Here is a 24,979-nt window from a genome sequence, read left to right as displayed (position 1 = left end):
AAGAACTAACTGAAGTCCATGTAGACAACATCCACTCCCCTACCTTCAATAGGGGAGCAGTTCAGGAACAGTGAGCACAATTCAGTAAGCTTTAAGTGCTGATGGATAAAGGTAAATGTAGTTTTCAAGTTAAGGTGCTAAACTGGAGGAAGGCTAATTTCAACAATATTAGGCGGGAACTGAAGAATGTAGACTGGGGGCAGAAGTTTCAGGGCAAATTAACATTTGGCATGTGGGAGGCTTTCAAATGTAAGTTGCTAGGGATTCAGGAACGCTACGTTCCTGTAAGGATGAAGGATAAATATGGCAAGTTTCGGGAACCTTGGATAATGAGAGATATTGTGAGCCTAGTCAAAGAGAAAAAGGAACAGTTTGTCAACCATTTATCTGGGAGGCTGGGAACACACGAAGCAAGTGTGGAATGCAAGGAAAGTAGAAAGAAACTTAAGCAAGGAATAAGGATGGCTAAAGCAGTCATGAAAGTTCATTGGCCAGCTGGATGAAGGAAAATCCCAAGGCTTTTCATACAAATATAAAGAGCAAGAGGGTAGCCAAGGAGAGGGTTGGCCCACTCAAGGACATGGAGATGCCGGCGTTGGACTGGGGTAAACATTGAAGTCTCACAACACCAGGTTAAAGTCCAACAGGTTTATTTGGTAGTAAACGCCACTAGCTTTCGGAGCGTTGTTCTTTTGTCAGGTGAGTGGAGAGAACAAGAAAGACGAGAAGGAATCTTCAGGGAAGTCAGAACCATTTTAAACAAGCTTACTCCAGAAAAGTTTGACAAGCTATGCCTTGAACTCCTCAATGTGGGTGTAAACGCTAAACTAGCCCTAAAAGGGATCATTATACTGATAGTAGAACTCTCCACTCACCTGATGAAGGAACAGCGTTCCGAAAGCTAGTGGCCTTTACTACCAAATAAACCTGTTGGACTTTAACCTGGTGTTGTGAGACTTCTTACTGTGCCCCCTCAAGGACAGGAGAGGGAATCTAGCCAGAGGAAATGGCTGAGGTATTAAATGAATACTTTGCATCAGTATTCACAAAAGAGAAGGACTTGGTGGATGAGTCTGGGGAAGGGTGTGTAGATAGTTTGGGTGTGTAGATAGTATGTAGATAGCAAGGATAATCCAGGTATTTACAGGCCGGTGAACCTTATGTCAGTGGTAGGGAAATTATTGGAGAGGATCCTTTGAGACAGGATTTACTCCCATTGGAAATAAGTGGACGTATCAGCAAGAGGCAACATGGTTTTGCAAAGGTGGGGTCGTGTCTTACTAACTTGATCGAATTTTTCGAGGAAGTGACAAAGATGATTGATGAATATAGGGTCAGACAGTACAAGACTATTATAGTGTGAGGTATCACAACAAGTGTGCCTTGAATCACAATGGCGATTTCTCATAGAATCACTTCTGTACAGAAGGAGGCCTTTTGGCCCATTGAGTCTCCACTGACTGTCTCTGACAGAATATCTTCCCCAGGGCTTTTCCCCTACTCTGTCCCTTTAACCCTGCACATCTACTTTGGCTAATTCCCCCCTAACCTACACATCCTGGGATACTAAGGGACAAATTTACCATGACCAATATGCCTAGCCCACATGTCTTTGGGCACTAAGGGGCAATTCAACCTGGCCAATGCACTTATGCACCCATATGGATTTCAGCAAAGCCTTTGAAAAGGTCCCACATGGGAGACTTGTAAAGAAGGCAAATTGATATGGGATATAGGGTAATTTGATAAAGCGGATTCAAAATTGGCTCAGTTGTACGAGACAGAGGGTGGTGACAGAAAGCTGCTTTAGTGACTGGAAGCCAGTGTCCAGTGGTGTACCACAGGGATCTGTGCTGGGTCCCTTGTTTGTCATTTATATAAATGACATTGATGACTGTGTGGGGGGTAAGGTTAGTAAGTTAGCGGATGACACAGAGATTGGACAGGTGGTGAAGTTGAGTGCCTAGGGCTACAAGAAGATATAGATGGAATGGTCAAATGGGCGGATAAGTTGCAGATGGAATTTAACCCCGAAAAGTGTGAGCTGATACACTTTGGAAGGAGTAATTTGACAAGGAAGTATTCAATGAATAGTAGGACACTAGGAAGTTCTGAAGAACAAAGGGACCTTGGAGTGTTTATCCACAGATCTCTGAAAGCAGAAGGGTATGTTAGTAGGGTGTTAAAAAAAGGCAGATGGGATACTCGCCTTTATCAATCAGGGTATAGATTACAAAATCAGAGACAGGTCATGTTGGGAGTTGTGTAGAACTTTGGTGAGGCCACAGCTGGAGTACTGTGTGCAGTTCTGGTCGCCACATTATAGGAAGGATGTGAACACACTGGAAGGGGGTGCAGAGGAGATTCACCAGGATGCTGCCTGGGATGGAGCACTTAAGTTGTAAAGAGAGGTTGGGTAAGCTTGGGTTGTTTTCTCTGGAGCAGAGAAGACTGGGGGGTGACCTGATCGAGGTGTACAAGATTATGAGGGGCATGGACAACATGGATAGGAAGCAGCTGTTCCCCGTAGTTGAAGGGTCAGTCACGGGGGGACATAAATTCAAGGCGAGGGGAAGGAGGTTTAGGGGGAATATGAAGAAAAGCTTTGTTACCCAGAGGGTGGTGAGGGTCTAGAATGCGCTGCCTGGGAGGGTGGTGGAGGTGGGATGCCTCACATCCTTTAAAAAGTACCTGGATGAGCACTTGGCACACCATAACATTCAGGGCTATGGGTCAAGTGCTGGCAAGTGGGATTAGGTGGGAGTTCATATGTTTCAACAGACTTGAGGGGCCAAAGGGCCTCTTCTGCACTGTATGATTCTATCTCACACATCTTTGGACTCTGGGAGGAATGATGTGGAGATGCTGGCATTGGACTCCACAGTAAGAAGTCTGACAACACCAGGTTTAAGTCCAACTGATTCATTTGATGGTAAACTCACAAGCTTTCGAGGTTCCTCTCTTCATCAGGTGAATGGAGAGTTCTGGCCTCAGACAGTATATATAACAGCACAGATAGTTTACAGATTACTGATTAGAATGCGAATCTTTACACCTAACCTGCTATTCAGGTCTTAAAGTGGCCAACAATGTGAGTGGAAGGAGCACTGAGCACAGGTTAAAGAGATGTGTATTGTCCCCAGACAGTACAGTAAGTGAGGTTTTGCAAACCCAGGCAAGTCATGGGGGTTACAGATAGTGCGACATGAACCCAAGATAGCCAAATTCCGCACACATGAGGACGGTCTCAACAGGGATCTGGTGTGTGATGGTGTGTGTGTGTGTGTGTGAGATGGTGTATGTGTATGTGTGATGGTGTGTGTATGTGATGGTGTGTGTGATGGGGTGTGTATGTGTGAGTCTGTGTGTGTGTGTGTGATGGTGTGTGTGTGTGATGGTGTGTGTGTGTGTGTGTGTGTGTGTGATGGTGTGTGTGTGTGATGGTGTGTGTGTGTGATTGTGTGCGTGTGTGTGTGTGTGTGTGTGTGTGTGTGTTTATCACAATGCCATATGAAGCTCGTGCTGCTCTTGGCAGAGAGGAAGCCAGTGCTAACACCGTGTCTGGGACACATTTCTCTTCGCACTGTTCCTTGTGTGGACACGTCAGTGCTCTCTGTCACACTGCACTGTGGTTAGCTCCAGATTGACACTGTTCCCCCGTGTGGTTTAACGAAAATAAGAGTCACTTCTCCACCCACTTCACACCTCACAGCATCTGGCTGCTTCCTCCCTCTGAGCTTTCTAAACAAGAACCTTCAGAACTGTTTCTCTCTCCTCAACTCCAAATATCGCCAATTACTTTGGCTTGTTATTTATCTTGGTGTGTGTGTGAGTGTAGTGAGTGTGTGTGTGAGTGTAGTGTGTGTGAGTGAGTGTGTGTGTTAGTGTGTGTGTGTATGTGAGTGTGAGTGTGTGTGTGTATGTGAGTGTGTGTGTATATGTGTGTGAGTGTGTGTGTGTGTGAGCGTGTTGTGTGAGTGTGTGTGTGTAAGCGAGAGTGTATGTGTATATGTGTGTGTGTGCTTGTGAATTTGTATGTTGTGTGTGTATATGTGTGTGTGAGTGTTTACGTGGGAGTGTATGAGTGAGTGTGTGTGTGAGAGTGAGATTGTGTGTGAGTGTGTGTCTGTGAGTGTGTGCCTGTGAGTGTGTGTGTGAGAGTGTGTGTGTTAGAGAGAGAGAGAGAGTGTCTGTGTTTGTGTGTGTTAGTGAGAGTGTGTGTGTGAGTGCGTGTCTGTGAGAGTGTGTGTGTGTATGAGTATGTGTGTGAGTGTGTGTATGTAGAGAGTCTGCGTGTGTGTGAGTGAGTGTGTGTGTGAGAGAGAGTGTGTGTGAGGAAGAGTGTGTGTGTGTGAGTATGTGTATGAGTCTTTGTGATTGCGTGTCTGTGAGTGTGTGTGTGAGACTGTGTGAGAGACAGTGTGTGTATGTGTGAGTGTGTGTGTGAGAGTATGTGTATGAGTCTGTGTGTGTGTGAGACTGTGAGAGAGAGTGTGTGTGTGTATGTGTGAGACTGTGTGTGTGCATGTGTGTGTGTGTGTGTGTGTGTATGTGTGAGAGAGAGAGAGAGCGAGAGAGAGAGTGTGTGTGAGAGAGTTTGTCCACGATATACACTCAGCTTTTGGGAATGACATCCAGGCCCATTCCCACCCCTGCCCTATTCCTGTAACTCTGCACATTTAGCATGGCCAATCCACCTAACCTGCACACCTTTGGACACTAATGGGCAATATAGCATGGCCAATCCACCTAACCTGTACACTTTTGGACACTAAGGGGCAATTTAGCATGGCCAATCCACCTAACCTGCACATCTTGGGACACTAAGGGGCAATTTAGCATGGCCAATCCACCTAACCTGCACACTTTTGGACACTAAGGGACAATTTAGCATGGCCAATCCACCTAACCTGCACATCTTGGGACACTAAGGGGCAATTTAGCATGGCCAGTCCACCTAACCTACACATCTTTGGACTGTGGGAGGAAACTGGAGCACCTGGAGGAAACCCATGCAGACACGGGGAGAATGTGCAAGCTCCACACAGTCACCCAAGGCTGGAATGGAACCTGGGTTCCTGGCGCTGTGAGGCAGCAGTGCTAGCTGAACAACAATAACATCAATAAACATACACTCTAGAGGTTTCCTCCCTATTTTATGTGAAGAGCTTGTCTGTCATTTGGACAGGCTCTCCCTTGTCTCATTATGTGATTTCTGTCAGTTAACTAACTATGGTTCTAATGACAGCCCACAGTGTGGTGCCCTGGTGCACCAAGTTGTCTTGTAATTAAACTGTGTGCGCGTTTTCACTGCTCAACTCCAACTTTTAACCCTTTCCTTGCCTACGTACATACAGAGGGATCTGGGCATGGAGGTCCACAGTTCCCTAAAAAGTGGCAACACGGGTTGCCAAGGTGATAAAGAAGGCATATGGCATGGTTGCCTTCATCAGCCGGGGCATTGAGTGCAAGAGTTGGGAAATCATGTCGCAGCCTTGGTTAGGCCGCGTTTGGAGTATTGTGGGCAGTTCTGGTCACCACACTATCCAGAAAGACCTGAAAGCCTTGGAGAGAATGCAAAGAAGGTTCACCAGGATGTTGCCTGGTCTCAAGGGTGTTGGCTACGAGGAGAGGTTGGATAAACTCGGATTGTTTCCACTGGAAAGTTGGAGGCTGAGGGGAGACCTGATAGGGGTCTACAAAATGATGAGCGGCAGAGACAGGGTGGATAGTCAGAAGCTTTTTCCTAGAGTGGAAGTGGCAGTTACAAGGGAGCACAGGTTCAAGGTGAAGGGGGGGAAAGTCTAAAGGAGATGTGCAGGGGGAAGTTTTTTATGCAGAGAGTGGTGGGTGCCTGGAACGCGCTGCCAGAGGGGGTGGTGGAGGCAGCCACATTAGCAACAATTTAAGAGGCTTCTGGATGGGTACATGAATAGGGAGGGAATAGAGGGATACAGTCTGTAAGGACAGGAGGTTTTTTTTATAGTTTGGTTGGGGCATCATGATTGGCACAGACTTGGAGGGCCAAAGGGCCTGATTTTGGGCTGTACTTTTCTTTGCTCTCTGTTTATTCCTGTGGCTCCTATTCCACCCCCCACCTTCAACGCTGAAAGACTGGCCCCTGGGGGAGATACTTGGCAGATGTTCTCGGTCTAAATTTCACCCAGATTTCAACATTCTGAGGAGAAATGGAGATGAAATCAAGGGAATATTGTCAAAAAGTAAGAGTGAGCCGATTGCCACATTACACAAAGATACTAAACTAATTTGATTTGATTTGATTTGTTATTATCACATGTATTAACATACAGTGAAAAGTATTGTTAAAAACATAAGAACACAAGAAATAGGAGCAGGAGTAGGCATCTAGCCCCTCGAGTCTGCCCCGCCATTCAATAAGATCATGGCTGGTCTGAAAGTGGTTCAGTTCCACTACCCCGTCTGCTCCCCATAACCCTTAATTCCCCTTTCGATCAGAAGTCTATCTACCTGTGACTTAAACGTATTCGAGGTAGCCTCCACTGCTTCAAAGGGCAGAGAATTCCAGAGATTCACTACCCTCTGAGAGAAGAAGTATGGTTCCCAAGTTTCTTGCGAACCATACAGGCAAAACACACCATTCATAGAGAAGGAGAGGAGAGGGTGCAGAATGTAGTGTTACAGTCATAGTTAGGGTGTAGAGAAAGATCAACTTAATACAAGGTAGGTCCATTCAAAAGTCTGACAGCAGCAGGGAAGAAGCTGTTCTTGAGTTGGTTGGTACGTGACCTCAGACTTTTGTATCTTTTTCCCGATGGAAGAAGGTGGAAGAGAGAATGTCCGGGGTGTGTGGGGTCCTTAATTATGCTGGCTGCTTTGCTTAGGCAGCGGGAAGTGTAGACAGAGTCAGTGGATGAGAGGCTGGTTTGCATGATGGATTGGGCTACATTCACAACCTTTTGTAGTTCCTTCTGGTCTTGGACAGAGCAGGAGCCCACACAAAGCTGTGATACAACCAGAAAGAATGCTTTCTATGGTGCATCTGTAATAGTTGGTGAGAGTCATGGCTGACATGCCAAATTTTCTTAGTCTTCTGAGAAAGTAGAGGGGTTGGTGGGCTTCCTTAACTATAGTGTCAGCATGAGGGTCGGGGGGGCAAGAGATGTAAACCTCTTACACTCTTAAGGTATAGGCTGAATAATAATTATTTCACATCGAAAATATATTGGGTGTCTACTTGAGGGGCCGTGACGGCCTTGTAGGAAGGTGGGGTGAGGCCTCACCGACCGACATGGACGCATAGGCTTCCTCTTCGGTGGATTTCTCTGAACCCCACGTAAGCGCGACCTTTCTAAAATTACCCCTTTTCTTCCAAAGGAGAAAGAGAAAGTTGCGGCCGCTGAAGACTTGCACGAGGCTGGTCACGGAACCTTCCGGGAGGCGTACGGTCAGAATGAAGGAGGCGGCAAGGAGATAAGGAGGAAGATCGACGGAGCAGAGGAGTCGGGGGTGGGGGGGAGGGGCGAATTCCCCGTTTCGTTATGGGTGCGTTTGGAATCTTTGCTGACAGCGCAGCGAACCTATCCCGCGGCTCTGTCAATTGCACCAGCTCTCCCTACCACCTGAGCACTGGTTACTTCGTGACGGAGGTGCTGACAGCCCTCTTTGCCGTCCTGGGGAACGTCTTCATCTGTTTCGCTGTCGCCCGGGACAGAAAGCTGCGCACGGTGACCAATTACTTTCTGGTGTCGCTGGCCGTGGCGGACATGTTGGTCGGGGCCGTGGCCATTCCGTGCGCCCTGCTGTCCCACCTCGGCCTGCCCCGCTGCAACTACCGCCTCTGCGTGCTGGTGCTGTGCGCCCTGCTGGTCCTGACCCAAGCCTCCGTCCTCAGCCTGCTGGCCGTGGCGGCGGAACGCTATGTGGCCGTGCTGCGGCCCTTCTGTTACCAGGCCTGGGTGACGCCGGGGAAGGCTGGCCTGACCATCGCGACCTCCTGGGCGCTGGCGGTGGCCATTGGACTGGTGCCCTTGATGGGGTGGCGCAAGGCGGCGACCCGGGTGGACCAGGCCTGCCTGTTCGAGGCGGTGATCGACGAGGGCTACATGGTGTACTTCAACTTCATTGGCTGCACGCTGCTCCCCCTCCTCCTCATGTTCGTCATCTACGCCAGAATCTTCTTGGAGGTCAAGCGCCACATCCACGGGACGGCCAAGAGGCGCGTTGGCATCAGTGCAGAAGAGAAGCGACGACAGATAATCCGGAAGGAGATCCGGACTGCGGTGCCACTCCTCATTGTCCTATCCTGCTTCACCCTGTGCTGGGTTCCCATCCACATCATGCACTGCGTCAAACTTTTCTGCCCAGACTGCGCCATCCCGGCTCCCGCCATGCTGTCCCTGGTGCTCCTCTCCCACATCAACTCCGTCATCAACCCCATCATCTACGTCTTCAGGATGAAGACCTTCTGGGAAGCCTTCAAGGAAATCTTCTCTTGGGTCCCCGCCGTCTTTGGCAAGTGTTCCAGTTCTGCAGGAATGATCAAGGCCAAATCGCCGGGGAACAGGAGTAACCCATGGCCGGGGATGTCACACTGTTGACAAGGTCCACTCTTGTCCAGCCAGGTTAGCGCTTAAGTTTCTTTGTTAGTCACAGGTAGGCTTAACATTAACACTGCAATGAAGTTACTGTGAAATTCCTCTAGAGTCATAGGTGAATCATAGAATCCGCACAGTGCAGAAGAAGGCCATTCGGCCCATCGAGTCTGTACTGACCACAATCCCACCTAGGCCCTATTGCCATAACCCCACACATTTGCTCTGCTAATCCCCCAGACACTAGGGTCAAATTACCATGACCAATTAACCTAGCCCGTATATTTTTTAAACTGTAGGAGGAAGCAGGAGGAAAGCCACGCAGACATGAGAAAATGTGCAAACTCCACACAGACAGTGACCCAAGCTAGGAATCGAACCCAGGTCCCTGGCGCTGTGAGGCAGCAGTGCTAACCACTGTGCCACCGTGCTGGCCATAAACACTAACAGTTTGGCTACACCAAGGAAGAATTTAGCACAGTCAATGCACCCTAACCAGCACGTCTTTCAGACCATGGGAGGAAACTGGAGCACCCAGAGGAAACCCACACAGACATGGGGAGAACGTGCAGACTCCACACAGACAGTGACACAAGCCAGGAATTGAACCCGGGTCCCTGGCGCTGTGAGGCAGCAGTGCTAACAACCGTGACACCTTCATTATCCCATAGTGTCCAAGGATGCTTGGGTTAGGTGCATTGACCATGCTAAGTTGACCCTTCGTGTCCCGGAATGCATAGGTTAGAGGGATTAGTGGGGTAAATATTTGGTGTTACATGGATACCTGGGTGGGATTGTTGTCGGTGCAGGCTCGATGGGCCAAATGGCCTCCTTCTGCATTGTAAGGTTACTGTATAAAAAGAAATATCAGATGTAACCTCCAAGATCCCTCCTACTGCTCCCCACCTCTCAGTATCTGATTCTTTATTGTGTGTTCCCCTGCTTCGAATGAGCTTCTTCCACAAGAAATGCCTTATTATAGAGGCATTACATAATGGAAGCAGGCCGATCAGCCCATCGAGCCCATGTCCAAGCAGCGGGACAGATCACTTTGTCTTTGGCTAAACATTTGTTCTCAGAGTACTGACCTTATCTTGGGTTCATTACTGTGGAATTGACGTTAAACCCAGCTCCCTTACTCTCACTTTTTCTCATGCCTGTTTTCTGCAGCCCTTCCCCCCCCATCTTTGCCAAAATGCAATCAACACCCCTCTTTACTTTCTCCCCTGGAACCCTATCAGTTGAGGAAGCAGGATTGGCTGCATTCTAAAATCACTCATTGTTAGTATTTAGAAATCTGTTGATCTCTATCTCGGACAGCACCCCGGGTAGACAATTCACCACCTTCTGAGTGAAGAATGGCTGCAGTGCAGAAAGAGACCATTCAGCCCATTGAGTCTGTGCTGACTCTCCAAAAGTGTATCCTCCCCAAGCTCTGCCCTACTCCCCTCTTCCCTGTCGCTGCCACACGCATGTTTGCCACCTAACCTGCACATCTTTGGACACTAAAGGGTAATTTAGCATGGCCAATCCACCTAACCTGTACATATTTGGACACTAAGGGGCAATTTAGCATGGCCAATCCACCTAACCTGTACATATTTGGACACTAAGGGGCAATTTAGCATGGCCAATCCACCTAACCTGCACATCTTCAGACACTAAGGAACAATTTAGCATAGCCAATCCACCTAACCTGCACATCGTTGGACACTAAGGGGCAATTTAGCATGGCCAATCCACCTAACCTGTCCATATTTGGACACTAAGGGGCAATTTAGCATGGCCAATCCACCTAACCTGCACATCTTCAGACACTAAGGAACAATTTAGCATGGCCAATCCACCTAACCTGCACATCTTTGGACACTAAAGGGTAATTTAGTATGGCCAATCTATCTAACGTGCACATCTTTGGACACTAAGGGACAATTTAGCATGGCCAATCCACTTAACTTGCACATCTTTCAGACTGTGGGAGGAAACAGGAGCACCCACAGGAAACCCACGCAGACATGGGGAGAACGTGCAGACTTTGCACAGACAGTTACCCGAGGCTGGGAGTCGAACCTGGATCCTTGGCGCTGCAAGGCAGCATTGCTAACCACTGTGCCACCGTTCTGCATCTATCTAGCTAAAGGCTGTCAGCCAGTGAATCTCAAGACTACTTTGGTATACCAAATTGACACTATTCTCCCCTGAATCTGGCTAAGTTAGGGGTTCCACTCACAAACACACAGGGCAGGGTAGGTGTAGGAGGATGCGGCGGCGTGGGCTCGTTGGGCCGAAGGGCCTGTTTCCCGTGCTGGGTTGTTCTTTGTCCTTTGTTCTGCCAGATGTTTTGATTTGTTAGACAGTCTCAAAATGTCCCTTCAATGGAACAGACGGAACAGGAACCTTTGATGTCACCACGGAGGAGGTGGGTGGCTTTCTTGGAGGTTTAAACCTTATTTTACCAACACCAAGCTTCCTGTTATTGTTGCTGCAGTTCACTAATGTGTACGCCAGTTCTATGTATAACTAGTTCTCCGCTGTCAAGATGTGACGCAATTGCTCAGCTGCTTTGTGGGGTTCAAGGCAAGTCCGCACCATTCCCACTACCTCTCACCTGATCTGGAAAGCAAAACAAAGAACTTGCCTTTATGTAGCGCCCTTCACAGTGTCACACAGTGTCTTACCACCAGTGAAGCCCTCTGGTAGTCCAATCACAGTACCATTGGCCTTTGCTCCATGTGGGGGAGCTCACCGTAAAGAGAGAAATGGAGAGAGAGGAAGAGATGGAAAGAGAGAGAAGTGGAGAGAAAGAGAAAAACGGAGAGAGAGCGATGGAGAGAGAGAGAAATGGAGAGAGAGAGATGGAGAGAGACAGATGGAGAGAGACAGATGGAGAGAGACAGATGGAGAGAGAGAGAGAAAAAGGGAGAGAATTGGAGAGAGACAGAGAGGGAGAAAGAGAGAGAATTGGAGAGAGAGAAATGGAGAGAGGTGGAGAGAGAGAGAGGTGGAGAGAGAGAGAGAGATGGAGAGAGACAGAGAGATGAAGAAGGCTGACAAAGAGAGAGGGAGACCAATAGGGAAGGATCAATGGATGGAGAGGGGGTGGTTTAAAAGCATCTCAGGCCAGCATTTGATAGATTCGGGAAGGATCTGTACACTAGCTACTGAAAGATGTTTGGGTATCTCTGTAAATAAAGGGTAACAGATGGTGGAAGACTGGCCTCAGTAAGATTATTACATTGGCAATGAGGGATAAGGCAAGCTTTTCTCTTCCCTCTGCTGTTGCCCATACGCTCGGCTTCGTCACTAGTTGTGGAGGAGGCCGCGATGACCCTCAATTTTTCGGACAGCGTGCCGGGGTCTGCACTACAAACCAAGGCCTGTTCGCAAAAGGACCCAGTCCCATTTAAATTTAAAATAAATAATATTACATAGGGGAATCAGAGGTCAGGACAAAGAATGTGGACCTCAGTTTTGAGAATGGCATCATCCTCTGGGATTCCTGGGTCGTGCAGCCAAGGTTTACCAGGCTGATTCTGGGGATGGCCATACCCAGAGTATTGGGTACAGTTTTGGTCTCCTTTTCTGAGGAAGGATGTTCTTGCTCTCGAGGGAGTGCAGCGAAGGTTTACCAGGCTGATTCCGGGGATGGTGGGACTGATGTATGAGGAGAGATTGACGAGGTTAGGATTGTTTTCACTGGGAGTTCAGACGAATGAGGGGGATTTCACAGAGACTTATAAAATTCTAACAGGACCAGACAGGGTAGATGCAGGGAGGATATTCCCAGTGGTGGGCGAGTCCAGAACCAGGGGTCACAGTCTGAGGATTCAGGGTAGACCATTTAGGACGGAGGTGAGGAGACATTTCTCCACCCGGTGAGCCTGTGGAATTCATTCCCACAGGAAGTAGTTGATGTCAAAGTATTGAATGTATTCAAGAGGCGACTGTATTCAAGAGGCGAATGGGATCAAAGGTTATGGGGAGAAAGCAGGATTAGGCTATTGAGTTGGACGATCAGCCATGATCATGATGAATGGTGGAGCAGGCTCGAAGGGCCGAATTGGCTTCCTACCTTCCATGTTTCTATGTTTCAATGTAATCGTCCTTCACCCAGAGCGATATCCAATACTTGTAGAATTACATTAGAACTAGGAGCAGGAGTAGGCCATCCGGCCCCTCGAGCCTGCTCCGCCATTCAATAAGATCATAGTTGATCTTTTGTGGACTCAGCTCCACTTACCCGTCCGCTCACCATAACCCTTAATTCCTTTACTGTTCAAAAATTTACCTATCCTTGCCTTAAAAACATTCAATGAGGTAGCCTCAACTGCTTCACTGGGCAGGGATTTCCATAGATTCACAATCCTTTGTGTGAAGAAGTTCCTCCTCAACTCAGTCCTAAATCTGCTCCCCCTTAATTTGAGGTTATGTCCCCAAGTTCTAGTTTCACCGCCAGTGGAAACAACTTCCCTGCTTCTATCTTGTCTATTCCCTTCATAATCTTATATCTTTCTATAAGATCTCTCTTATTTTTCTGAATTCCAATGAGTTTAGCCCCAGTCTAATCAGTCTCTCCTCATAAGCCAACCCTCTCAACTCCAGAATCAATCTAGTGAATCTCCTCTGCACCCTCTCCAGTGCCAGTATATCCTTTCTCAAGTAAGGAGACCAGTCACAGGAACAGGCCGTATGGCCCTCCAAGCCTGCACCGATCATGATGCCTGCCTAAACTAAAACCATAAGGGAATTACACCACGGCCATCCTGGGATTTCAGAAATGAAAATACTAGTTGGGATCAACGTATAGAATCCTTACTGTGCAGAATGAGGCCATTTGGCCCATCGAATCTGCACCAACAACAATCCCATCCAGGCTGTATGTACCTACCCTGCTGGTCCCCCGATACTAAGGGGCAATTTAGCATGGCCAAGCAACCTAACCCGCACATCTTTGGACTGTGGGAGGAAACCGGAGCACCTGGAGGAAACCCACGCAGACATGGTGAGAATGTGCAAACTCCACACAGTGACCCAAGCCAGGAATTGAACCCGTGTCCCTGGCACCATGAGGCAGCAGTGCTAACCACTCTGCCACTGTGCTGCCCTATTGGACTCAGACCTCCTCCCCAGCATCTCAGATGCCAGTCTCCAGTCAAGTTGGTTCACTCCAGATGACATCAAGAAGCAGTTGGAGACAGTGGATACCTCGAAGGGCCCCTGATAACATCCCGGCAATAGTATTGAAGACTTACAGAAAGCGAAGGAGATTCATTTTAACTGATAAGAGAGAGAGAGAGAGGAAGAGAGAGAACAAAGAACAAAAAACAAAGAACAGTTCAGCACAGGAATGGGCCCTTCGGCCCCTCCAAACCTGCACCAATCATGATGCCTGCCTAAACTAAAACCGTATGCGCTTATGGAGCCCGTATCCTTCCATTCCCATCCTATTCCTGTATTTGTCTAGTTGCCCCTTAAATGCTGCTATTGTACCTGCTCCCACCACCTCCCTGGGCAGCGCGTTCCAGACATTCACCACCCTCTGTGTAAAAAAACTTGCTTCGCACATCTCCTCTAAACTTTTCCCCACGCACCTTAAATCTATGTCCCCTAATACTTGACTTTTCTACCCTAGGGAAGAGCATCTGACTATCCACTCTGTCCATGTCACTCATAATCTTGTAAACCTCTATCAGGTCTCCTCCTCAACCTCCGTCATTCCAGTGAGAACAAACCAAGTTTATCCAACCTCTCAAAGCTAATACTCTCCAGACCAGGCAACATCCTGGTAAACCTCTTCTGTAACGTCTCCAAAGCCTCCACACCCTTCTGGTAGTGTGGCGACCAGAATTGTACACAATATTCTAAATGAGGCTTAACTAAGGTTCTGTACAGCTGCAGCATAACCTGCCAATTTTTATACTCAATGCCCCAATGGATGAAGGCAAGCATGCCGTATACCTTCTTGACTACCTTGATTTGATTTATTATTGTCACATGTGTTAACATTCAGTGAAAAGTATTGTTTCTTGCGCGCTATCCAGACAAAGCATACCATTCGTAGAGAAGGAAAGGAGAGAGTGCAGAATGTAGTGTTACAGTCATAGTTAGGGTGTAGAGAAAGATCAACTTAATGCAAGGTAGGTCCATTCAAAAGTCTGACAGCAGCAGGGAAGAAGCTGCTCTTGAGTTGGTTGGTACGTGACCTCAGACTTTTGTATCTTTTTCCCGATGGAATAAGGTGAAAGAGAGAATGTCCGGGGTGCTTAATTATACTGGCTGCTTTTCTGAGGCAGTGGGAAGTGTAGACGGAGTCAGTGGATGGGAAGCTGGTTTGCTGATGGATTGGGCTTCGTCCACGACCTCTTGTCGTTCTTTGTGATCTTGGGCCTGTGTTGCCACTCTCAGTGATCGGTGGACATGTAAGCCCAGGTCTCTCTGGCCTGCCAATACTCCTAAGAGTTCTGCCAGTTACTGCGTAATTCCTACATGCATTGGACCTTCCAAAATGCATTATCTGACACTTGTCCGGATTAAACTCCATCTGCCATTTCTCCACCCAAGTCTTCAACCAGTTTATATCTTGTTGTATCCTCTGACAATCCTCTTCACTGTCCACAACTCCACTGATTTTTGCGTCGTCTGCGAACTTACTAGTCAGACCAGCTATGGACAACATCTTATGTAGCATTCAAAACAGTCACTGAACACCAAATATAGCTGTTATTAACAGTATGCTTTTTGGCAATCTTAGTTATTAACAAGCAGTCTCCAGCAACATAAACAGTTGACATCGGCGACATTGAAACACTACTGTTTACCTCATTAGAAAGCCTGTTTAGGAGAAGGATCATTTATGCTTAACATCGCACTTTCAAATGAGGCCAATTTTCTAAGCTGAACCCAGAATTCCGAGCTGAGTTTGAAATATGGCCAAGTGAGCTTAAGTTAGCTTAAAGTGTAGCACATTTAGAGTAAAAGAAAAAGTTTATTTATTAGTCAAGTAAGGCTTACATTAACACTGTGATGAAATTACTGTGAAATTCTCCTAGTCGCCACACTCCTTTTCGGGTACACTGAGGGAGAATTTAGCACGGCCAGTCCGCCTAACCAGCACAATTTTCAGGCTATGGGAGGTAACAGGAGCATCCAGAGGAAACCCAGGCAGTCATGGGGAGAATATGCAAACTCCACTCAGACCCAAGCTTGGAATTGAATGCGGGTCCCTGGCTCTGTGAGGCAGCAGCAGTAACCACTGTGTCACCGCGCTGCCCCCACATGCCTAATTTCTACCTAATTAGTTACATTAGGCAGAAATACGGTAAAATGAAACCTTTTAACTCGGGCAAACCATAAACATGCGGGGCAAGAATCGTTCCGGGGTTCCCCGGCGCTGTGAGGCAGCAGTGCTAACCAACACATCACCCCCGGACGGAGGCCTAGCCTTGGTGCAGACAATATCAGCTTGGTCAGACAGTGTGAGTTGTGCCAGGAGAATCAAAAGTCCCCTCCCACTCGGCCTCACTGGGATTGGCCAGGTAGACCCTTGGGTGCGAGTGCAATTAGGCTTCACTGGGCCTTTTTTTTGGCTCCATGTTCTTAATTATGATCATGCATATTCCTAAAGGATGGAGGTACGTCACATGGGTTAAAGTAAAGTTCATTTATTAGTCACAAGTAGGCTTACATTAACACCGCAAAGAAACAAAAGTAAAAGTCCCCCAGTTGCCACTCTCCTGTTCGGGGTACACTGAGGGAGAATTTAGCAGGGCCAATCCACCTAACCAGCACATCTTTCCGACTGTGGGAGGAAACCAGAGCACCCGGAGGAAACCCACACAGACACGGGGAGAACGTGCAGACTCCACACAGACAGTGACCCGAGCCGGGAATCAATCCCGGGTCCCTAGCGCTGTGAAGCAGCACTGCTAACAGTGCACCACCGTGCCACCCCTAGTGGTTCCACCATTCCCCATGATACCATTGAGAAAATAGGACAATGTTTCTGCATGCATGGGATACCTGAAGTCCTGGGCCAGATTTTTGCTGCTTCGCCCATCCAATGCTCATAAGATCCCACCTGAGGCCAATGGGTGGGTTTCTGGGATGGGCGCAGCTCACGGTACGGCATTCTGTGTTGGCCTTGGGTGGGATCTTATGAACCTCGGGTGGGCGAGGTGGTAAAATTCCGTCACTGGTCTCTGACATTGGCACTGCCTTTACAAATTTCAGACCTTCATGCTTTTCACCGGAATCAAGCTCATTAGGAGGGAAGTCTATCACCCGTCATTGAACGAGCTGGCTAAACAAGCAGACTTTTGATCTCGGCATGAACAAGCAATCCGCAGCTTCCGTAGAAACCGAACTGGCGCGATTTTCATTCTACAGGACTGCCCCTCACACAGCGACAGGAATCATCCCAGTGGAATTGTCAATGGGATGGAGACTTCGGACAAGGCTAGGCTCACTGTTCCCAAACCTGGCGGGGAGGGAGTCCCAACAAGAGAATCAGGAGAAGAACTACGATTCTGCAAGGACAGAAAGAATGTTCAAAACCAGCGACCCGGTCTATCTGAGGAAGTCTGGGGATCGTTTTCATTTGATTGAATTTGATTTATTATTGTCATATGTATTAACATAGAGTGAAAATTTTGTTTCTTGCGCACTATATAACATACCATTCATAGAGAAGGGAACGAAAGGGTGCAGAACGTAGTGTTACAGTCATAGCTAGGGTTTAGAGAAAGATCAACTTAATGCAAGGTAGATCCATTCAAAATGACAGCAGCAGGGAAGAAGATGTTCTTGAGTCAGTTGGTACTTCCCAACAAAAGAAGGTGGAAGAGAGAATGTCCGCGGCGCGTGGGGTCCTTGATTATGCTGGCTGCTTTTCCCAAGGCAATGGGAAGTGTAGACAGACTCAGTGGATGGGAGGTTGGTCTACATTCACATCCTTTTGTAGTTCCTTGCAGTCTTGGACCACGCAAGAGCCATACCAAGTTGCGCAAATGTGAGGTCATCCATTTTGGTAGGAATAACAGCAAAATGGACTATTATTTAAATGGTAAAAAATTGCAGCATGCTGCTGTGCAGAGGGACAGTGGGTGTCCTTGTGCAGGAATCACAAGGAGTTGGTTTGCAGGTACAGCAGGTAATTAAGAAGGCAAATGGAACTTTGTCCTTCATTACTAGAGGAACAGAGTTTAAAAACAGCGAGATTATGTTGCAGCTATATAAGGTGCTGGTGAGGCCACACTTGGAGTATTGTGTATAGTTTTGGTCTCCTTACTTGAGAAAGGATATATTGACACAGGAGTGGGTGCAGAGGAGGTTCACTAGGTTGATTCCGGAGTTGAGAGGGTTGGCTTATGAGGAGAAACTGAGTAGACTGGGGCTATACTCATTGGAATTCAGAAGAATGAGGGGAGATCTTATAGAAACATATAAGATTATGAAGGGAATAGACAAGATAGAAGCAGAGAAGTTGTTTCCATTGGCGGGTGGAACTAGAACTAGGGGGCATGGCCTCAAAATAAGGGGAAGCAGATTTATGACTGTGTTGAGGAGGAACTTCTTCATCCAAAGGGTTGTGAATCTGTGGAATTCCCTGCCCGGTTGAGGCTACCTCATTGAATGTTTTTAAGGCATGAATAGATAAATTTTTGAACGCTAAAGGAATTATGGGTTATGGTGAGCGGGTCAGTAAGTGGAGCTGAGTCCACAAAAGGATCAGCCATGATCTTATTGAATGGTGGAGCAGGCTCGAGGGGCCAGATGGCCTAGTCCTGCTCCTGGTTCTAATGTTCTTATACAACTAGAAAGAATACTTCTTATGGTGCATCTGTAAAAGTTGGTGAGAGTCGTAGCTGACATAAGTAAAATTTATTTATTAGTCACAGGCAGGCTTACGTCAACATTAGAATGAAGCTATTGTGAAAATCCCCTAGTCGCCACACTCCGGTGCCTGTTGCCAAATTTCCTTACTCTTGAGAAAGTAGAGGCGTTGGTGGGCTTTCTTAACTATAGTGTTGGCATGGGGGGAGCAGGACAGGTTGTTGGTGATCTGGACATCTAAAAACCTGAAGCTCCCGACCCTTTCTACTTCATCCCCATTGAAGTAGACAGGGGCATGTTCTCCTCTATGTTTCCTGAAGTCGATGACAATCTCCTTCGTTTTGTTGACATCGAGGGAGAGATTATTTTCGCCGCACCAGTTCACCAGATTCTCTACCTCACTCCTGTACTCTGGGTTTCCTGGACCATAACAGTGAAAACGGGGCCTGTGTCTTATAAAATCCGAGTGTAGGGCAAAGCTGTCAGGAAAGTTGTGGTCCATCTCAGGAGTAGGGAGCCCATGTTAGCGCAGACCTAACCATCCCAGCCATGGGGATGGGTACTGGCAGCACCAAGTCCAAAGTGGAAGCCAGCCCCTCCCTGGGTGATGGGGTGCAGATTCCAAGATGGAAGCGGAAGAGATTGGCACCCCCAACTGAAGCAGGACCCCATCAAGGACCAGAGTGGGTGGCTTTACCTCACTCCCAAATGAATGTTTCCAATTTTCTTCACACTTCCTCCCCCACAATCCGCTCCTGCTTCCCTGCCTGACCCCTGCCCGATTGTTAAATGGCGGAAAAGACCCCAGGAGTGCGGAGGCAGTTACGGCTGTTGAGGGAGGGGGCTGGTGGCAAAGGGATGTTTTGATGGCTGTGGGGTGTCATCAATAGGTCTCCCCATGGACGTCATAGAATGTGAGCTCCCCTAGATGATGAGTGGAGGCTGGTTCAATAGGGCAGGAGCATCAGGGTGGTGGAGTGGGGGAGGGTTTAAAACTAGCTGGTTCCACTCAGGCCGACAGTCGAGAGACTCAGTGAGGATCTGTACACTGTCGCTGCTGAGAGGTGTTACAGTGTCACTGCAAATAGCGAGTGACTATGACAGGAGACTGGCCTCAGTAAGATCATCCCCTTCTCTCCCCCTCTCCATTTCATTCTCTCTCCCTCTCTCTTAGCTTCCCTCTCTCCATTTCTCTCTCTTTCTCCTCATCTCCCTCTACTTCGCTCTCTCTCTCTTCCTTTCTCCATTTTGCTGTCTCTCACTTTGTCTCCCTCTCTCCATTTCTCTCTATCTTACTCCATTTCTCTCTCTCTCTCCCTCTGTTTCCCTCTCCATTTCTCTCTCTCTCTATCTCCTTTCTCAATTTTGCTTGCTCTCTCCCTCTCTCCATTTCTCTCTCTCCCCTTCTCCATTTCTCTCTCTCTCTCCCTCTCGCCATTTCACTCTCTTTCTCTCTCTCTCTCCATTTCTCTCTCTCTCTTTGTCTCCCTCTTTCAATTTCTCTCCCTCTCTCTCTCCCCATTTCTCTCACTCCCTCCATTTCGCTCTCTCTCTCTCTATTTCTCTCTCTCTCTCTCTCCATTTCTCTCTCCCTCTCTCCATTTCTCTCTCTCTCTCTCTCCCCATTTCTCTCTCTCCCCATTTCTCTCTCTCTCTCTCCATTTCGCTCTCTCTCTCTCCATTTATCTCTCTCTCTTTGTATCCCTCTCTCCATTTCTCTCTCTCTCTCTCCCCATTTCTCTCAGTCTCTTCATTTCGCTCTCTCTCTCTCTCTATTCCTCTTCTCTCTCTCCATTTCTCTCTCCCTCTCTCCATTTCTCTCTCTCTCTCTCTCACCATTTCTCCCTCTCTCTCCATTTCTCTCTCTCTCTCTCCATTTCTCTCTCTCTCTCCCTCATTCTGCTGCTTTTCTTTCACCATCTCTCTCCGTCTCTCTCTCTGTCTTGTTTTCTCTCACCTCTCCCACACAATAGCGGATTTCTCAGTCGGGGTGTCATTAATTCCATCCCGTCACATCTTACAATGAAGTCACCAGGTCGAAGTGTGCATGTTGCCACAGACAATCTGAATAGAAAGCTGTGGTTTGGGCTGGGGATTATGTGTCTGTGCTGTTCCTGTGCAGCACCCAGATTTCAGATGCAGCACGATAGCTCAGAGTAATGCCATATCGGGTGGTCTGACCTTATAAATTCACTCCGTCACATTCTGTGGGACATTCATCACTTTCCATTCAGCATTGCACCTACACCACACAGCCTCTGTCAAAACTACTGCGGATGCTGGAAATAAAATAGAAATTGCTTTCGCAGACCAGGCTGTGATGTCTTAGAATATCTGCCCCCTGAGGTTTGTGAAGGCTCAGTCGCTCAAAGCACCTATCAATAAGTTTCCACCACGTAAAAATATCAAGGGCTATGGGGAATAATGCAGGAAAGTCTTGTCGAAGAACAAGATTGGTTATTGAATGGCAGAACAGGTCGAAGGCCTGAATGGCCTACTCCTGCGCCGATTCCAATCATCTTAACATGCTTCCTCATGTCTCAATGGTCCTTGTGCAAATTACCTTGGATTTGTATCCCTCTGCCACTGAAAACTGTTTTATCTTCACTCGCTTGAAGAACGCCCCTCGTGATTTTGGGCGGCACAGTGGTACAGTGGTTAGCACAGCTGCCTCACAGCGCCAGGGACACGGGTTCAGTTCCGGCCTTGGGTCACTGTCTGTGTGGAGTCTGCATGTTCTCCCTGTGTCTGTTTGGGTTTCCTCCCGGTGCTCCGGTTTCCTCCCACACTCCAAAGATGTGCAGGTTAGGTCGATTGGCCATGCTAAATTGTCCCTTAGTGTCCAAAGATGTGCAGGTTGGGTGGATTGGCCATGCTAAATTGTCCCTTAGTGTCCAAAGATGTGCAGGTTGGGTGGATTGGCCATGCTAAATTGTCCCTTAGTGTTCAAAGATGTGCAGGTTGAGTGGATTGGCCATGCTAAATTGTCCCTTAGTGTCCAAAGATATGCAGGTTGGGTGGATTGGCTATGCCAAATTGCCCCTTAATGTCCAATGATGTGTAGATTAGATGGGTTGTCCATGCTAAATTGTCCCTTAGTGTCCAAAGATGTGCAGGTTAGGTTTTAAGAAGTTTATTTATTAGTGTCACAAGTAGGCTTATATTAACACACAAATGAAGTTACTATGAAAATCCCCTAGTGGCCACACTCTGGCACTTGTTCAGGTACACTGTGGAAGAATTTAACATGGCCAGTCCACCTAACCTGCACATCTTTGGAGTGCGGAAGGAAACCGGAGCGCCCGGAGGAAACCCACACAGACACAGGGAGAACATACAACACGAATAGTGACCCAAGCCGGGAATCGAACTCCAATCTCATCGGCCATGCTAACTTGCCCCTTGGTGTCCAAAAATATGTGAGTTAGATGGATTGGCCATGCTAAATTGCCTCTTAGTGTCCAAAGATATGTGGGTTAGGTGGATTGGCTAGTGTCCAAAGATATGTGGGTTAGGCAGATTGACCATACTAAATTACCCCCTAGTGTCCAAAGATATGTGGGTTAGGTGGATCGGCCATGGTAAATTGCCCCTTACTGTCCAAAGATATGTGGGTTAGATGGATTGGCCATGCTAAACGTGTGGGGTTACCAGGTTAGGGTGGGGAAGAAGGCCTGGGTAAGATATTCTGTCAGACAGTTGGAGTAGACTCGATGGGCCAAATGGCCTCTTCTGCACCGTAGGAATTCTGTGCTTCTATGGAACTACCATCGTAGTCTTTTACGAGGCATTTCCCTCAAATGGCCATTGGTTTAACTGGGAGCCTGAGTTGGGGACTCACCCAGACTTGCCTGGGCTTGCTCCTTGGGTCAGAGTTTTGGGTAGATGGAGCTTCAGACCTTTCTCCTTTTTCTGCAAGCTCCATAGTTATTTATTGCTTCATTGAGCATCCTACTTTGCTACACTAAACAAAATCCAAACAAAAAAGATAGAGAGAAACAAGAGGCTTAAATCCAACGGCAGCAGAAGGAGCTGGAGGAGGGTTTTTACATTAATTCATGGGGCATGGGCTTTGCTGGCTGGGCCAGCATTTATTGCCCATCTCTAGTTGCCCTTGAGAAGGTGGTGGTAAGCTGCCATCTTGAATCACTGCAGTCCATGCAGCGTGGGTTAACTCACAGTGCCGTTAGGGAGGGAATCCAGGATTTTGGCCCAGTGACTGCAAAGGAACAGGCAATGTATTTCCAAGTCAGAATGGTGAATGGCTTGGAGGGGAACTTGCAGATGGTGGTGTCCCCATGTATCTGCTGCCTTTCTCCTTCTAGATGGAAGCGGTGGTGGGTTTGGAAGGTGCTGTCTAAGGATCTTTAGTGAATTGCTGCAGTGCATCTTGTAGATGGTACACACTGCTGCTGCTGAGCGTCGGAGGTGGAGGGAGTGGATTTGATTTATTATTGTCACATGTATTGGGATACAGTGTAAAGCATTGTTTCTTGCGCGCTATACAGACAAAACATATTGTTTTTGGAGAAGGAAAGGAGAGAGTGCAGAATGTAGAGTTACAGTCAAAGCTAGGGTGTAGAGAAAGTTCAATTTAGTGTGAGGTAGGCCCATTCAAAAGTCTGATGGCAGCAGGGAAGAAGTTCTTGAGTTGGTTGTACATGACCTCAGACTTTTGTATCTTTTTCCTGACGGAAGAAGGCGAAAGAAAGTATGTCCAGGGTGTGTGGGGTCCTTGATTATGCTGGCTGCTTTTCCGAGGCAGTGGGGAGTGCAGATAGAGTGAATGGATGGGAGGCTGGTTTGTGTGGCAGGCTACATTCACGACCCAATGATATTTATGGATGGGGTGCCAACCAAGCGGAACTGCTTTGCCCTGGATGGTGTTGAGCTTCTTGAGTGTTGTTGGGAGCCACACCCATCCAGACAAGTGGGGATTATTCCACCACACTCTGACTCGTGTCCTTGTAGATCGTGGACAGGCTTTGGGGAGTCAGGAGGTGAGTTACTCTCCGCAGTATTCCCAGCCTCTGACCTGCTCTTGCAGCCACTGTGTCTTTGTGCTGAGTCCAGTTGAGTTTCTGCTCAGTAGTGTTGCCAGTGGGGGATTCAGTGACGTAACGACGGGAGGAAGGGAGCGAGGCCAGGGAGAGATCTGCAGAGCCGAGGGAGGACCAAGATCATAGAAATCATAGAAACCCTTAATTGCAGAAGGAGGCCATTCGGCCCTTCAAGCCTGTGCCAGAGAACAACCCCTCCTAGATCTTATACCCATATACCTCTGAGTCAGCACTGCTAATCACTGTGCCGCCCACAAATGCCCACCTTGTCAGTGACATCCACGTCACTGGGTCAAAACCCTGGAATTCCCCCCCAACAGCACAGTGGGTGCACCTACACCCCATGGACTGCAGTGGGTTCAAGATGGAGGCTCACCCACCACCTTCTCAAGGGGCAATTAGGGATGGGCCCAGCCAGCGATGCCCACATCCCTTGAAATAATAATTTGTTCCAAGTGACACAACTGCTCAACTCAATTCCTTCTAAACCCACAAGATAACGTTGATTACTTCATCCAAATCACAGAATCTTTCTCGTCTTGGACTTTCCCTGAACGGAGGTGGTAAAACGATAGATTTCATGTGTGCATTGGGGTTTCCCCTTGAGGCATGACTGGCAGAAAAATGGGAAGACTTGGCGCTCCATTTTTGACCTGGTGGAACCTTGCCTGGAGGTTCCTGGATCCAGCGCCTCACTGGTCTGTGAAAGGTCAGTTGCAGAGAGGCAGTCTGGCCCTCGCTATCTGATTGTATTAGCTATGTGTCCGTACTGCCCATCTCCAATGCTGAAGACACAAAGCCAAGAGCAGCAATTACCACTAGCATTCAAACAGCGCTTTTCATTTCACTCTCAAAGGGGTGGCACAGTGGTGAGCGCTGCTGCCTCACAGCGCCAGGGACCCGGGTTCAAATCCTGGCCTTGGGTCACTGTCTGTGTGGGTTTCCTCTGGAAGCTCCGGTTTCATCCCACAGTCGAAAATGTGTGAGGTTAGGTGGATTGGCCATGCTAAATTGCCCCTTAGTGTCCAAAGATGTACAGACTAGGTGGTTTGGCCATGCTAAATTGCCCCTGAGAGTCTAAAGATATACAGGTTAGAATCATAGAATCCTACAGTACAGAAGAGTCTGCATCAACCACAATCCCACCCTGACCCCAACCTCACAACCCTATGCATTTACTCTAGCTAGTTCCCCCGACACTAAGGGGCAATTTAGCATGGCCAATCCACCTAACCCGCACATCTTTGGAGTGTGGGAGGAAACCGGGGCACCCGGAGGAATCCCACCCAGACACGGGGAGAACGTGCGAAGTCCACACAGATAGTGACCCGAGGCCAGGATTTGAACCCGGGTCCCTGGCGCTGTGAGGCAGCAGCGCTAACCACTGTGCCACCCCTTTGAGAGTGAAATGAAAAGCGCTGTTTGAATGCTAGTGGTAATTGGTGCTATTGGCTTTGTGCCTTCAGCATTGGAGATGGGCAGTACGGACGCATAGCTAATACAATCAGAGAGCGA

General features: G+C 48.0%; 1 protein-coding gene across 1 annotated transcript in view; it reads left to right on the top strand.

Annotated features, from left to right (window-relative positions):
* The first annotated feature begins 8,461 nt into the window (after window positions 1-8,461).
* The window catches only part of LOC145362123 (G-protein coupled receptor 4-like), a 38,630-nt gene continuing 22,112 nt past the window's right edge, over window positions 8,462-24,979 (top strand). Inside the window, exon 1 of the mRNA XM_080218170.1 lies at window positions 8,462-8,603. Coding sequence (XP_080074296.1) covers window positions 8,555-8,603 — 49 coding nt within the window. The 5' untranslated portion in view covers window positions 8,462-8,554. The remainder of the gene's footprint in view (window positions 8,604-24,979) is intronic.

Source organism: Carcharhinus amblyrhynchos, unplaced genomic scaffold (genome assembly GCF_965287045.1).
Source record: "Carcharhinus amblyrhynchos unplaced genomic scaffold, sCarAmb.v2.hapA scaffold_37, whole genome shotgun sequence".
In the NCBI taxonomy this organism is placed as follows: domain Eukaryota; kingdom Metazoa; phylum Chordata; class Chondrichthyes; order Carcharhiniformes; family Carcharhinidae; genus Carcharhinus; species Carcharhinus amblyrhynchos.
The sequence above is the reverse complement of the archived record's forward strand: the minus strand, read 5'-3'. Positions and strand labels throughout refer to the sequence as shown.